The 16,213-nt window shown below is 41.3% G+C and overlaps 1 protein-coding gene across 31 annotated transcripts in view; it reads left to right on the top strand.

Annotated features, from left to right (window-relative positions):
- The window catches only part of DLG2 (discs large MAGUK scaffold protein 2), a 984,854-nt gene extending 976,140 nt beyond the window's left edge, over nt 1–8,714 (top strand). For all 31 annotated transcript variants that reach the window (XM_036384308.2, XM_036384333.2, XM_036384316.2 and 28 more), the window contains 2 exons: nt 2,546–2,637; nt 3,377–8,714. In XM_036384308.2, the coding sequence (XP_036240201.1) occupies nt 2,546–2,637; nt 3,377–3,483 (199 nt within the window). In that variant the 3' untranslated portion in view covers nt 3,484–8,714. The remainder of the gene's footprint in view (nt 1–2,545; nt 2,638–3,376) is intronic.
- Nucleotides 8,715–16,213: the final 7,499 nt, after the last annotated feature.

The raw sequence follows: 16,213 nt of genomic DNA, 5'->3' as shown, positions 1-16,213 counted from the left end.
CTCATACAAATTAGTTAAAAGCTACTTCAATAGCAAAGCCAAAACACAAAAGACAAAAAAATTTCTAATCACAAGATGCAGAGAAACAAAGACAAAAGCTTTATCTTTCATCAAAATTAGCACATAAAGTTGTAGTCTCTCATTTATGCATATGCTCATTTGCTCATTTATGGTCCCTTCACTCTTCTTACCTCCCCATTAGATGCCCTTCAGCCATCTGAAGGGGAGGTAAGAAGAGTGAAGGGATCATAAATCAAGTTTGCACCTGCACTTGAAAGAGCACATGGCCATTGCTGTAAACAAACTGCTCCTTCCTTCCTTCCTTCCTTCCTTCCTTCCTTCCTTCCTTCCTTCCTTCCTTCCTTCCTTCCTTCCTTCCTTCCTTCCTTCCTTCCTTCCTTCCTTCCTTCCTTCCTTCCTTCCTTCCTTCCTTCCTTCCTTCCTTCCTTCCTTCCTTCCTTCCTTCCTTCCTTCCTTCCTTCCTTCCTTCCTTCCTTCCTTCCTTCCTTCCTTCCTTCCTTCCTTCCTTCCTTCCTTCCTTCCTTCCTTCCTTCCTTCCTCCCTCCCTCCCTCCCTCCCTCCCTCCCTCCCTCCCTCCCTCCCTCCCTCCCTCCCTCCCTCCCTCCCTCCCTCCCTTCATTCCTCCCTCCATTCCTCTCTTCCCTCTCCTACATGACTCCATCTGGTTTACTCCCAGAGGCATGCTTTTTCATACCCTCCAATCAGCCTCTCTCTCTAGAGGAATGAGGACAGTGGTGAGATCATGGGAATGAGAAATGGAATAAGAAAGAACCTGCCTGGGTGAGCTCTTCACTGGGAGAGGAGGAAAGCCCTGGAAAATATGCACTGTATTTTGAATTCACCACCTATGCAGGTCCCCAGCTAAGAAATAGGAAATAGAAGGGACTGCAGTATGACAGCACTTTAATTTCATCATGAAAAATGGACATCATGGTCCCCCCCCTTCTCCATCCTCTCTTCTAAGGGCACAGAATGGGCAGAGTCAGGAATACAACTAGCATGGTTTTATACCCCAGGCAAATCTACAACCTGAAAGTGTAATGCAAATTTCTACGTGTTTCAAAGTACTTCCTATTTTAAACACTTCTTTGTATTATCTTTTTTGCTGTTCAAAGATCTTGAGAAAGACTTCTCAAAAAATTTACCAGAAACAGATCTGAAAGGAAGAGGATGTTGTCAGCATTACAATATTGGTTAAGTCCCCATAAGATGAAAATGTTAAGTTTGCCTAACAATTTGCAGTGGTATGTCCCACTACAAGACAGAGTTTTAGTTCAGTCACCCAAAGCAGCGGTATCGGATGTGAAGTCCACTTGATTAGATAGCAATCTTTCCAATAAGTAGAATTAGTATTATTACAAATTTAGCAGAACAACACATGGATTATATTAAACCTTTTTATATACTCTACAAATAACTGACATAAATTTTAAAATAAATCTTTCTTAGCCTTCATTTTATGAACCTGCCTTCTCCATGGCATTAGTACTTGCAAAGAGATTTTTCTAAGCATTGTTCCCAGGTATACAGTTACTTATATAGGTAGTCAGCTTTAAGTCATTTCTCGAAACTCCTTTTTGCATCCTGGACATCTCCCAGGATGTTTTTCAGAAGTCAAGTAGGTGTTAGCTGTAGCAAGTTCATACTGTTGTGCACTTCATAGAGCTTTCTTCTTTTCACACTATCATGTCCATAATTTCCGACATGCATCACCCACGGCATACTGTATACAGTCCATTACCACGTAATCATATGATTCAGTGCAAGGCATAAAATCAGATTTATGCTCTCCTAGTTGCCTCAGAAAATTTCTGTCATGTTTTAAGAAAAAAATTAATCTACGCTGGGAAAAAATGCTAGAACAAGCAAACTCTATTTAGACATCTACAGGCATGAGTATAAAGCAGTGAATGAGCATGTAATACCTGAGCATGCATGGGCAAGACAACTCATTTCCTAAAGTTATTAAATAGTGTTTCTGTTGAAACATAAATGCTCCATCAAATAACAAAACACTGAAGAAACCAGAATATTACCATCTGTCTTTTTTTTATATTTATTAGCACCCAATAAGTGGTCAGTACAACCTTATCCATCTGAGACCACCAGCTGAGTCTGGAGACACAGAGGTTCCTGACAGAGCTTCAGGCAGGAGTGCTGAGTGCTCAGACTACGGGACATCCAGGATTCCAGACCAGTCTATGGACTCCTGATGTCTCAAGTCTATCTCAGTTAGCAGCTGCCAGACCTTGGCCTTGTATTTTCTTGAAAATGTAGAGTAGTGAACCCAAGATAAAAATTTGGTGGAGAAAAGTGAAATGAGAAATAGTCTGAAGAAGTAATTTTGTACTACATAGAATGAAATTAAATTGAAAATATTAAAGCTGTCCATGAGCTGTTGGAAGAATTTTACCATTTTATTCTTTTACCAATCTCAATCCATCTGTGATTCAGTTGAGCATGCCTTTTGAAAACCATTCTAGCAAGAATCTAAACTTTTTGATTACTTCCTCCATGTTTCTAGGGAAATGAATAAACGTCTTACAGAGGAGCAAGCAAAGAAAACCTATGATCGAGCAATTAAATTAGAACAAGAATTTGGAGAATATTTCACAGGTATGCTTTTATTGATACCATTTTTTTCCCCCAAGATCTAATCTTTTATTTCAAAACTACTAGATCAACCCTATCTTTGAGCTAGAGTACCTGTCAGTATAGTATGCCCAGAGCAAGGACTTCTGGCTTGAGAGTAGTGTTTCCTTGAAATTCAAGAGCAGCTGAGGCACCTGACTCCTCAAAAGTTAGATGTCCTGAAGGAGTATCCATGCAGAGGGAAATTAGGGGCAACCACTGTGCTTTGTGTTACAGTTACTTTACCTTCTGTCAGCTTGGGCCTGATCTTGTTAACCTCAGCAGCCAAGAGTTTTATATTATTATTTTATATTATAACCAGATATTATATATATTATTTTATATTATAACCTGGATCCGAAAGGTTGCAAACCCGCTGCTGCTCACTGTTGAAGTAGGTTCTAAATTGAATGAAGTGTAAAGCTTGACCTCCAACAGTGGGAGGATCTCTTGTGCTGCCCTCCCAGGACAGAAGTGCTAGTTCTCTGAACTAACCTGGCTCAGTCTTCTCAGTATGAGCAGCAGGATGGGTCTCTGCCACAGGCAGGTGCCATTGATTTGGACTTAGTTGTCATCTGCAGGGGTATGACTTTTCCATAAATGTCTCAGTATGCCAGTATTCCTTCTCATTCCATGAGTATCTATGAGTATGCTGAAGATCTGCTGACACTGGATGCTGTATCTATCAATTAAAAGAAATATTGATATGTTTTCTCTACTGCAGCTATTGTCCAAGGAGATAGCTTAGAAGATATATATAATCAATGCAAACTTGTAATTGAAGAACAATCTGGGCCTTTCATCTGGATTCCTTCAAAGGAAAAATTATAAATTAGCCACTGCACCTCTGATTACGACGGGAGAATATTTAGAAGAAAACTATAATATACTATTTGGAGGCTTTCCTTTTTTTGTTGCATTTATGTTCTTTGCAGTCAATGTGAATTTTGATGAATGTACAACACAAAGTGTTTGAAGCCATGAAGGACACTGATGGGTCAAAGGGTAGGAACAAAAAGACTTCTACCATATAAAGCAAATCTGTTGCGTGCTCAGAGCACGAGTTGTAGGTATAAACTTTTGACGTGGAGACCCTCTGTCAAGGGGAGCTAAGCCACCTCCTGTGCCCACGCGGACATTTTGATCAATTTCAATGGCTGAGCTCAGTGTGTTGATTGCTTTAGAGAAGTTCCCAGCTCTTGAACCTCACAGAGGGCTTGATCCTGCAAGGCGCTCAGCACTTGACCCCAATTCCTACACATGAGTAGCCTGTTGACTTGGAGTCACCCGTGACCCTTCCCTATGCTGTTCAGTCCCACCAGTTCAGTAGGACTACTCCCATGCTCAAAGCTAGGCACAGGCTTAAGCATTTTTGCTAGATCAGGGCCACACGCACCTTGCAAAATCAAGCTCAGAGTATTTGGTCCACTTCCTACTGTGGTCACTGTTGGGACACTCTGTGACCTGACTGGGAGGTGGGTCCTGTTCCAAGCTTGTCATTGCACATTTGTAGTTGGTACACCTCGACTTTGGTAACTATGCACATCTTTTGATTTCTGAAACCAAGTCAAACTTTTTTTTCCCCCTTTGGAAGCACTATTTCATCAGGAACTACCAACAATATGGTTTATTTTGATGGTGTTTAGGGGTGGGAGAGGATGGAAGCATTTCGCACCACACACATGTGCACTCAAACACATTCCCATGCAGACAGATACATGTATGAGGATTCACAGCACCTATGTTAACAAGGAGGGATACAACTGGGAAAAGCTTTAAAATTTTTGATTGTCTATTTTATCATTTATATTGATAGAAGGCACTTAAAGATGGAATAATTTATAAAAATAAAAATATATTGATGTATAGAAACTAATTTCTATAGGTAAAATGTTTTTGTGAAGATATTTTGTAAAGATTAATTAATTGAAAGATTAAATATTTACACCCTTGTGCGACTGTCAAATGTAAAGAGGACCATCAAGTTGCATTATAGCCCTTCCATAACAGATTCTCTATTATTAATGACAAGCAAGAAAATTCCTTAAAGAGTAGTTGTCATATTTTTTTTCTTTCAATTTAATCCTCTCCCTTGCCTCTGTTTAATCATGATGAACTCCTGTGGAAAGATCTCTTGAACTCACTGCCCTGTAGGAATTTTCTGAACACAAAAGGATAATGTATTTTTGAGAGGGACAACTATTCAGAAGCAAAATGTCAGTGCTTAAACACAGCTAATAATTTCTCTCTTAGGAAGGAGGCACCCTTAATCCCCAAATGTTTTATGACTCTTCCTGTTTCCCTCAGGGAAATAACAAAAGCGTTTGATCTTTCCTCTCTTTGCAGGCAGGTCACCAACTAACTTGTATCTTCATTCATTTCACAGTCAACAAGGGTCTTAAAAGCAAAAACTGAGGCAATAGACATTTGTGAGGGATTTGGGAAAAGTCTGTGGAATTGCAGTCTGGGAGTACAGAAGGGGAGAAGGAGGTATTTTTTTTCTCATTTCACATTGCCCTTCTTCTGTATAGTGATGCCATTCCTCACTGACTTAAAAGGGGACAACTGCAACAGATGCTATGACAGTAAAACTGAATTGCCTTTGCTGCTGCTGGACCATGTTCTCTGCAAAACCCACACTCCTGCCTCTGCTGCACTGCAGGAGTGCATTGCTTATAGCTGGTGGCTACAGCAGCCCTAATGCTTACGGATGTCTTAAGGGCAAATGCTAAATAGACTCCTCTGGCCCTTGTCTGTCTGAAGCTTACACTTGTACGCCCTGTCCAGCTGACAGGGCTTCCCAGCACCTTCCGCGAGCAGCGCGACGAGCTGGATGATTGCAAAAGCCACCAGCAGTGACAGGGTTAAAAACACGGGCATTTTACTGGCTCTTGAGCGGGCCTCTCATGCTTACTGCCCAACTATGGTAACTCTGAGAAGTTCACACTTCTTTAACTATTTTTCCTGCCTGGTCAGCGCAGCTTTATAAACAAGGGTTTCAGTTAAGTCTCCAGAAGAGCTTTGTAACCAGAAGGGCTATAAAGTTTTGGGTTTTTTTATTATTAATTAATGAATGCTTTGATTTTGGATAATTATGCAGAAGTCCACAGAGTGACCCCAGATCTTTGGAAGCCATGGATTTTTCCATGCTAGCAAAATACTATTGCCCCAGGTTGGGAAATAGCCCACCAGACCTGAAAAACCAAGTATCCTAAAGCAGGAACTTCATTCTAATTTTCAGCTCTGTTTTTAAGCAATCAATCACATCTGCTTCTTTGTTTCTTAGTTCAGCATGCAGCCTTTTATGGTACTATCCTACTAGTAACTGTTTTGCTTTGTCATGTGCTGTGCTTTACAGTGAACAGTAACACTACGGCTGAGTACAATCAATTTTTCCATCAGTCCTTGGTTACTGTAGTAACATTATTTATTTTTCCCTGTCTGTTGTTTGTGCTTCCATTTTAGAGTTGACATTGCACTTCTTCTTTTTTTTTTTTTTAAATAAAACATATATTTAAAAACAAATCGTCAAGAGAATCAGTGAGAGGTCTTATTTCCCTTAGGACTTGTACTCCCATTTGTTTTGTGTGTTGATGTTTTGCGTTCCATGTCACAGCATCCTAAGAGCTGCAGTCCATTTTTGCATTGCAGCTGTTCAGATCATACTGGGTGGTAGTGGGAGGAGGAAGAAAAAGCATAAGACTCATGCAAAATTACATCTGGTGAAAAAGAAGTCCAAACTCACAACCCACAGCAATTGGCGCCTGACTCCATATTGGTGCTAACACAGCTTAGCATAATCAGATTCCTTTTCTGTCCGTGTTAAAGACTTGGGAGTGTCTAACCATGAGACCAATGCAAATGCTGGACCCTTTAGGAAAAGTGCCAGATCACACCCCTGGTGCTATATCTCATGTTCTGGCACAGTGTGTAGCACCATAGGGTCTAAGCAGAATCAAAATTATCACAGCTTTTTGTCCACCCATGAATGATCACAATTACATCTTGCTAGCTTTGTGCAGATGTGCAATATTACAAACTAATTATTTTTCCTTGCCACAAACAAAAAAAATAAAAAATCTTCCACGCACTGACTCATTGAGAGCTTGCTAACAGGGCTCAGTGGAACGGCACTTCTTTACTGATCTTATGGTCTGACCATCAACCAGTGGAAGAGCCTCTTTCTTGCTTAATCCCCCTTCCTACAGAGGTACCCTGTCCATGCTAGCGCTTTGTAATTTTCTTTGGTAGTAAAGGCTGTTTCTAGATCAATATTCTGTGATGTGATTGTGTTTGTAGCTAGCATGGTTTGATGCTCCGGTGTGGATAGGGTCCTAAGAACCACTCGGTGAAAGTCAAGGATAAGAAATCTCTCCATTGCACTGAAATTACAAATCCTCTTCCTGGAGAGCAGTGTGGTACTTGAGCTAATAACCACTACGAGCCAGCAACAGTGTCCTAGGTACACAACATCCACCTACCTATTTACATTAGTTTTCTATGGAGAAATTGTTGGCATTACACCTTCACTGTTACTCGCTCATCAGCGCCCAGTCAAATTGTATTTTTGTTTTGGTTTTCTTATATTTTAGTTTTTGTTTTTCAAATTGTATCCCTGAGCAGAGGATTTAGTGAGTGAAAACACATGAGGACATGTGTAGGATATACATATATATATCCTCCTGTGTTGAGGCAAAAGTATCAACCTCCTTTTTCAGATGCAGATTTAAAGCCATAATATCTGCCGTGTTCACAGAAAGTGGTCTTTTATCCTTCACAGCTTTTAATCTCAATATTTTCCCTCTTGAACATTTTGCCTGTCATGTTATGCATGTGGTTCACTGTGCAGCTACATTCAAGCCCCTTCCTTGGTGGAATAAACTTTTTTCTTTCCCATTAAAAATCAGACATTTTGTCAATTGGTTCAGGAATAAGGATGAGGTTATTATGCTAAAAAAAGAAAGTTTCCATTCTAGGACACAAATCAGCATCAAAGATAACAACAGATAACATATAAAATCTATCCAGCATATAGCTGGCCTAGATCCTCAGCTGGTGGAAATCACAGTCGCTCCTCTGACTTCGATGGAGTCCATCCCATTTATACCACCTGAAGTTAAACATCCACCCTCCTCATCACACTGATTTTTTTTGCATCTTTGTAAAACACCAAGGCCACCTGATTAAACAGGTGGCTCAGCGCTTTCCATCATTATTTACTGCTTATTTTACTGTAACACCCAGAGGGCCAAGTCATGGACCAAGATCTTTTTGAGGCCAGTGCTGTGAAATTGCTAACAAGAAGACCCTAAGGGCCAAATGGATTTGCAGAAGGCTTCAGCTGCACTGACATCTCACCAAGAGCTATAGGAACTACCACTTCATTGGCCCTTTCTGAGACCCTGCCTTTAAGGTGAAAAGCACTAGAGGCGATCCATCATCTCTCACACCACATTAGCAGCTTACACCTTCTGGCCCTACAGCACAGGCTACTTGCCCTGATGTAAAACAGCATTTCTGGGCTTGGGAGCCAGCATCCTAGGCAAGATCTTTGGTGTAGGGGGGAAAAGCATAAAAAAAAAAGGAAAAACAAAAATGGCAACACTGTTGGCTCTTAGTGGGATAGCCTTTTAATTTCTGGTTTTGTGCTCCTAAATTTGAATTGGCCAGTTTGAATTTCTGAGTGCAGCAGCCTGTATGCACCATGCTGCTCCCTCCAGCACAATGTCTGGCGTGTGTCTCTTTAGCAGGATGTTTCTCAGTCCAGCTGTAGTGTGGGGTACTCAGAATCTGAACTGGAGTTTACAAAACACCCTGTCCAGCTTACACTCCTGTTATGTGTAAATACTCTGCGCATCCATTCCATTTGTGTAAAGAATAAAGCACACACAATTATAAAAATTAAGCTGTATATTTCATGCTAGCTGTGTCCTTGCTTATTTATTCCAGTCCAAGCTCTCAGCTGTGGTTGAGTTGTAAATGCTTGATAGAGTGTTTATAAATATGTCATGAATTTTATTATAAAATATTAATATTAAAGCATTTTTACACTTTATAGCAAATTGCTTCTTCACAAGGCATAATTTGTCTTTTTTCCTTGGAGCAGAATAGTAAAAGAGAAATATGCTTTTATTTTGTCTTGAGATATTACATCTATCACACAAGACTGACACAAATTAGGAGGATGGTTTCACAAATGACTAAGAATAAGACACCTTTTTCCTTCTTGCCCTTTTTATTTCCTTTTTACTTCACATTGATGTGGAAGTTGCCACCAAGAAGATTAATTCTGGTGAAGTACAGCCAGTTTCTCCCTACCACAGTTCTGCTGTGAGTTCAGAATCATCAGCATCTTGATGAATAATTACCAGAATATTTTTTATAATTAAATAATCATTCCATGTTTATGACACTGCTGCACAGCCATGGGGAAAAGGACTGTAATAATTGCATTATAACTGCTTCTAAGCAGCTTAGTGGAGCATAAACTCCTGCTATGGGATCCCAACAGCTCAAGAACCTTGGGGTTTGTCCATTCCAGGAATATCTTTGCAGATGGTTTGTGGGCTCCAGGGAGGCCATGTGAACACTGTAGTCCCCAGCAGAGGCAGTAACAGTATGGGGACACTGCTTTTGACACAGACAGTACTATCTGCAGTCTGCAGAGGACCACAGAGCCTCCGTATGGCTCTGGGAGCCACAACTGAGACTACAGGGAAAAAAGTCTGTCCACAGGGTTTTACATGTATGATCACAGGGATGGTTAATCATCTAAACATTCATTGTGATGTTTTAGATTTCTCCAGCAGATTCAAAAGAGGGAGAGAATCCAAACAATTGACATTGAGCAGGATCTCTTATTAAAGTACTTTCTTCTTCATTCTCTCTCTAGGTCAACCCAAGCCAATTCCCCAGACTATATTCCACAGAAACAAGAGAAACTTAGAAAACAATCTTTATAAAGTGGATTGGAGACAGAAAGTACTTAAAATTGTAGGAAGCTAGATATGTTGTGATGATCAATTCAGACAGTGGTGGCAAACTTTGCCAGCCTTTTGCCTTGGCCAGGCATAGAGTATGTCCCTAATGGTCACATTTTCTCATTTGTCCCACTGCCTTTTAATGGTTCCGTCACACAGACAGCCAAGTATCTGGACTCAGTTGTCCATTCACAACCTGTGGTTTGAAAGACACTATCTCCCAGTTTGGACAATTATCTGGGACCAAAGCTACAAGGTAGGTGAGCAGTACTTCTGCTGTACAGATACCTCCAAGTGCCAAATCCATCTTAAGGAAGTCACTTCACTGTGATTTTCAGAAGAATTTAGGTGTCTATCTAGCATAAGCAAGTTATTCATTTCACTTCAATTAGAGCACTTTATAGCTGGCACAATGCAAGGCAATGACACCTAAAGCACCTGTGGGAAAGCAGGAAAATGGTGTTACAGTTCCACAGAGCAGATCCTCTTCCCCATGAGCAATCTATACCGAAATCTTTATTATCGAAAATTCCATCCCTGAAAGTGTTCAAGGCCAGGTTGGATGGGGCTCTCAACAACCTGGGCTAGTGGAAGGAGTCCCTGCCTATGGCAGTGGGATGGGAACTGATGGTATTAAAATCCCTTCCATTCCAAACCATTCCATGATTCTACTGGACAACTGAGGAAGACCTACCAGAGTAGCCCTGCCAGAGCAGGACTCACCAAAAGCACCATCACAAACCCATCACTGCAAGGAAGGTGATACCACGGCTGCAGAGCATGGACTGCTTGGGTTGGCTGGCTGGGCATGTCACCAGTAAAAGAGCTGAACTGGTCTGCAGACCAGTGTGGAAAGCTGTGGACAAAAGCACAGTTCCCCTGCTCAGCATAGGAGGGCAGCTCTGGACAGCACCCGCTGCTGCAGGCTCTTTCTGATGGAGATGGATCCTGCCTGACCCAATGGAGAGCTGATGGTGCCAAATATCTCAGGGAGGGAGAATGTGGTGCCCAGAAGAAATAAGTCATTTTAGTCAGTGAAAAAATTGAATTGCTTGCTGCAGAAGCTCATTAACTACTGTCAACTACTCATTAGTGCTTGATCTAAGCAGAACCAGGTGGTGGCAACCAGGGAAAATTAATTAGGTCTAACATAATGTAACAGTGATAGGGTTGTTACAGCATCAGTAGAAGGCCAATACACAGCTGGCCCCTGCACTATACCAACTGATTAACTAATGTCTCAGGGCAGGCAAATAGCCTGAGGGCTTCCTCTGGAATGTATGGACAAAGAGCTTTCACTGCAGCCTCTTCTGGCTTCCCTTCTGAAAGGGACTCACTGACACTGCCAAAAGCTTTGCCTTGCAGTAAAATAAAGGAATGAAATGGGGCATTAGCTATAAATAGCAATTTGAAGATGTCTTTAAGCTGCAAAACTCTGGGATGGGCTTTAAATATGTAAGAGAAGTATGAAATTCTGGGAATCTGCAGTAAAATCCATTCCTAACAGGTCATATGAAGTCCCAGTCTGAAGCAGAAACTCATCAGTGGCACCACCAAACCCTGTTTGACCTCTGCCTGACTTGCCTGCTCCAGAAGACTGTTCTGAGCAAAACTCATGCTGGACTCCAAGGAAACATTTTCTTTAAGGTCTTCTTGCTTCTTTCTTTTTCCCAAGAAAGGGTGTTGCCACTGTGCCATCTGCAGTTAAAGCTTATCAGGGGCTGTTCATTACCTTCAAATCAAAGCACAGGGCAAAATTGTACCAGTCATTACCATATTTAAATACTGCAAGGATCAAACCTATGTCAAACATCAATTTCTTTCTCTTATTTTTTAACAAACAGTGTTTTGAACACTGTCAGCCTGATGACTCACAGAAAAAATCTGAAGGGTCTGAGGGCAAATGCTTGTCTTACACTCCTGTCATCTGAAATGGAGGTTTTGGACAGTAGCTGTAGGATACAGGAGTCACCAAAGCACCATTTTTCCTCCCCTGATGGTGTATTTATTGGCTGTACTCTGCTTGCCTGGATGTGATTCACTGGGAGTCAGTTGCTCATTAATGGCAATACATCTCCAGTAAAATATTAGGCAAATATTTTCTAAGCTATTAACTCCTCATCAAGCATATAATCCTTCTTTAACAGCACTGACATTTGCTGTAGGTAAGTATGTTCATCAGCTTACAATGAAATCTCACAGGCAGCATATCCAGAGCTCTTTTCTCAACAGACACCACATCATCCTATTTTAGAGATACCAAATGAGAAGGAAAACACTATTCTGAGACTGTGTCTGCTAAACAGGGAAAAGCCCTGCTGATCCCCAACTCCAAGGGGATTAGCAGAAGCCATTTCCAATTAATTGAGCTTAGATGTTTGCCTGAGCATAGTCCATGGGGAAACTGGATTTGGGGAAGAGGTACAGTCTGTAGATGTGAGGCAAATGCATCATGCCTTACTCAGCTGGCTGGATTTGGGGTGGAAAAGGGGTGGTCATTTAGACAGCTATAGCAGGTATGTAAGTGAGGCCATGGGCCTGAGACAAAGCTAATGGAGAGGTGTGGGAGTGGGAAGGTCTCACATTGTTTAGTGCCTGCTTCACTCCATTAACCAGCAGAGTTACAGATGGAGACTAACAAGTCTCTGAGCATAGTTGCACAGGGCAAATACCAATTTCAATGCATTAGATAACCTGGAGTAAAACACTAGGGACCAGGAAAGCACTAATTCATAGTCCTGTAGAAGAAGCCAGTTGCTAATTGAGCCTTTGCTCATGGAGACAAATCCCCAGTGGCCACGCATTTTTGCCATAAATAAAGCAACTGCCTTCCTTTAAGCAAGAATTGAGGCACCACAGAACAATGAGTGCCTGAGAGAGACCCACACAGCCAAGGCATCATCTCACTGCCCACAAATGCATTCTGAAGGGCCCCTCCACACACGTGTCCCAACCCATCAGCTTAAGCCAGCTCCACAGACACTGCAGACTTGCTCTTCCCCACACACACAGACACACACGGGCTCAGACAGAGCATCCAGGGACACAAATCTCTGACCTGAGCAGCCTGAGTGCCTCAGCATCAGAGGAGCTGCTGTGGCAAGCACTGAGGCAGCAGTGCTGTTATGTCTCTCCCTGGACTGCAAGCACTGCATTCCCACCTTCAAATCCCTGTGCAGAGCCCAGAAACTGCAATATTGGGTCTCTAATGCTATCACTTAAGTACTTGATCAGTAGGCACCCATCACAGTCCAGCCTAGGGCAAGGAATGCATACATTGGATTTTCTATATAGATGCCTTGAGATGAAGCTAGAGTCCCCCTGACCTGCCCAGCCTGGCTGGAAAGCTTTAGAGCAGAAAGGGGACCATACACACACTCCATTTCATGGAGGGTCTGCCTTGTTGGCTGGAGCAATGTTGTTGAAGTGCTGTGGAGGTACGGGTTATTAGGAATTAACTCTCTTTAGAGCAACTAGAGCTAAGTCTTCCCAAATTTTCATAGAAAAATAGCCCAAAAATTTATACTGTCCTTCAGTGACAGTTTCTACCTATTTATGTTATACAGATCTTGAAGGTCTCTTCCAACCTGAAGTGATTCTGTGATTCTGTGACTAGGGAATTCTTCTTCTTCTTCTTCATATGATGTGTGCCCACAGGGCAGGGAAGTAATAAGGCCACCTCACACTAACACACTATCTGCATAATCTCTGCTGTGCAAGGACCATGTAGGCAAGAAATAATTTAAACTACAGCACCTTTATTGTTATTTTTTAGCCAATGGTGCAAGAAGTCCAGGCAGGGAAGAGAAAAAAAGTCCCTTATATGTTATGTATCCAAATTCCAGACAATGTTATGGAAACTGGAAGAAAAAAGAAGAGAAAAAGAGCCAACACATCTTGCCTGATTTTGGCCCATTCTAGCATTCTTGAGCTGGAAGGCTGAAAGTTCTTTGGAAATAATTTAACCTCCATTTCACATGAGCAAAGCTTTACAGGCACTACATTAACAGTCAGACCAGAATTTGACCATACACTAAATTAGAGTCAGACCAGAATTTGGCCATGACAGTGTGCTAAGCACATCTGCTCTCTCTAACTCTGTCAAGAGATCTCCCTTCTTCACTCCTTGGCACCTCAGGCTGCTTCCCTAGGTTTGCAGTTACAGTGGCACGGTGGGTCTTGCTACATTCAAGTTGTCCTGATCAGTCAGGATGAGAGCAGGAGGGGAAAAGTAGTCCAAAAAGTCAAAGGGTTGGGGTAGGGCTATGAAAAGATGACAACAGCATTAAGACTTCAGTGAGACTTATCCTAAATCCACACCTTTCCCATAACTTACAGAATTGTATCTTTACTGACTTCTGACACTGCTGGTCCTGGGACATTTGTAGGAAGTAAATTACACAGACAGAATTAAATAGAAGGAGGATGGTAATAACAACAGCAGCAATAACAACAAAAATAAAGGTTTTCTGCTCAGTTTGAAATTTCATGGGTTTGGCTGCATGACAAAAAGAGATGGCTAGTTGAATGTACTTGAACTTTCCATGAAGAAATAATGCCTCCAAAATGTCAGTACAAAAATATCATGTATTTTGACATTCAGGACTCAGAACAGATAATTTCAGACTGATAGACCACAGCAAACCCATTCTAGCTGCTGGTTACTTTTTTAATGCAAAAACAGCTTTAAAAATATCAGTCCTTTGGTCCAGCCAAGATATTCTGAGATAAACCAGTGTCTAAGGAGAAAAAAAGTTTATTCCAGACAGTGTGACCAGCTTTGCCCAGACCCCTGAGAGCCTTCCACAGTGGAGATGAATTTTATTATGTGATATGGGCACTCACTTGACAGAGAGAGATTTGTGAGCCATTAGTAAGAGACCATATCATACACTTAAACAGATCAATTCCCATCCAACAGCGACAGAACGAGATAAATGAAAAATGCGTTATATAGCAGGGACTGCAGACTTTGACCACTACATTCAAATAATGTTTATTAGACAAGTGAGCTGGAACCAAGTATATCTGAGAAATACTAAGCATCCAAAATCAAACACCTACAGAAGGTTTTTTCTACTAATTGTATATTTTCAAAGAATCTATATTTATACCAGAAAAACAATAAATCCTGCAGAACTAGAAATGAAGATAGTTCAGATAAAAATGTTTGGATAGGTTTCAAGTTGCAGGAAAACAAAGTTAAGGTGACAAAACAGAGAGACTAGTAGAAACCAGCCATTCATGGTGATGGGCCACAGTGAGACATGCAGAATGAATTATGAGACAGCAAAGAACAGTGAGATTAAGGGGAGACAAACAGTAAAACAAAATCTGTAAAATAAGACTGGAGGTTAATTTGTTAGAAACCAGCCCAGTCACAAGAGGAAGGAGTAGAGTAGAGAATGAGGCTGCCTAGAAATGGGTCTTTTTGAAGAATAACCCCCTAGACAAAGGCAACCAGAAGCTTGATGGGCTGAGAGGACTGGCACTCTTCCCCTTCAGTATATTGTGAATGCAATCAGTGCCTTCAAAACCTCCAGAGGACACCACACCTGACTGCCCTGCTGTCTAGTAAACAGCGCAAAAATTGTTCCAGAGCTATGAATCTTCACTTGCCCATTTTTTTCTATTTAGCAATCCAACAGACCTTCCCACAGGCCTAATTCAACAGGCAGTATGCCTAATATCTGGCTGCAGATACCACAGTCTGACCCACTTGAAGATATTTACAGCAGCCAAATCTCATTGTTTTGCTTCTGCCTCTTCCCAGCTAAGCCTCTGGCCTCTTACTAATCCTCCTATTTAACATTCACTATTTGCATATTCAGCCCAAAGCTAAAATTTCTTCCAAAATGGGTAAAGGAGCTGTGCAATAGATGCCAAAATATTCATCCCACCACTTCAATCATTGACAATGACCACTAGCACTAAGCATTAATCACAGATAGCTAAATCAAGGGAATTTTTTTTTTTTTGTCCATGGTCAAAGCAAGCACCCACCACAGGCCCAGTCTCTGCCCTGTCCCATGGCACAAACCCAGGTAGCCACCACAGAGCAGTGGTGACTCTGTAAAGGACTCTGGCCCAACAACTCATCTCAAGAGTCTTTAATACAAATGCCTTTTGCTGGGAAAGGAAACTCAGTGTACACCCCCTCACCCACCATTGCCTCTGAATTCAGCAGTAAATGTCCTTACACATGAGAGATGTTTCTTCCTGTTCACCAAAGATTACCCTTGGGATTTCCCCTCTCTGACTTAAATACCCATAACTTGAAAACTACACTGCAAAATGGTTCACATTTGCATAACAGCACTAACACAAGGAAATTTGCCTTCCCACACCAAATCCAGGCATGCTCTCTTGGCTGTTTTTTCTTACTCTTGTATTACAGTCATAATAAATAGTAAAAAATAATTGAGAAGACATCTCAAAAATCTAATTTCAAATTTTTCATCTGAGGTCATCCAAGTGGTAATACCAAGGGGAAATACCATAAATTTTGACTTCATAATTTTCCAAACATAAAGACTGCTAAAAGAATATAAAAGACAACATTATAGTGATATGGTCAGTCA

The sequence above is a fragment of the Molothrus ater genome, chromosome 2 (genome assembly GCF_012460135.2).
Source record: "Molothrus ater isolate BHLD 08-10-18 breed brown headed cowbird chromosome 2, BPBGC_Mater_1.1, whole genome shotgun sequence".
In the NCBI taxonomy this organism is placed as follows: Eukaryota; Metazoa; Chordata; class Aves; order Passeriformes; family Icteridae; genus Molothrus; species Molothrus ater.
The sequence above is the reverse complement of the archived record's forward strand: the minus strand, read 5'-3'. Positions and strand labels throughout refer to the sequence as shown.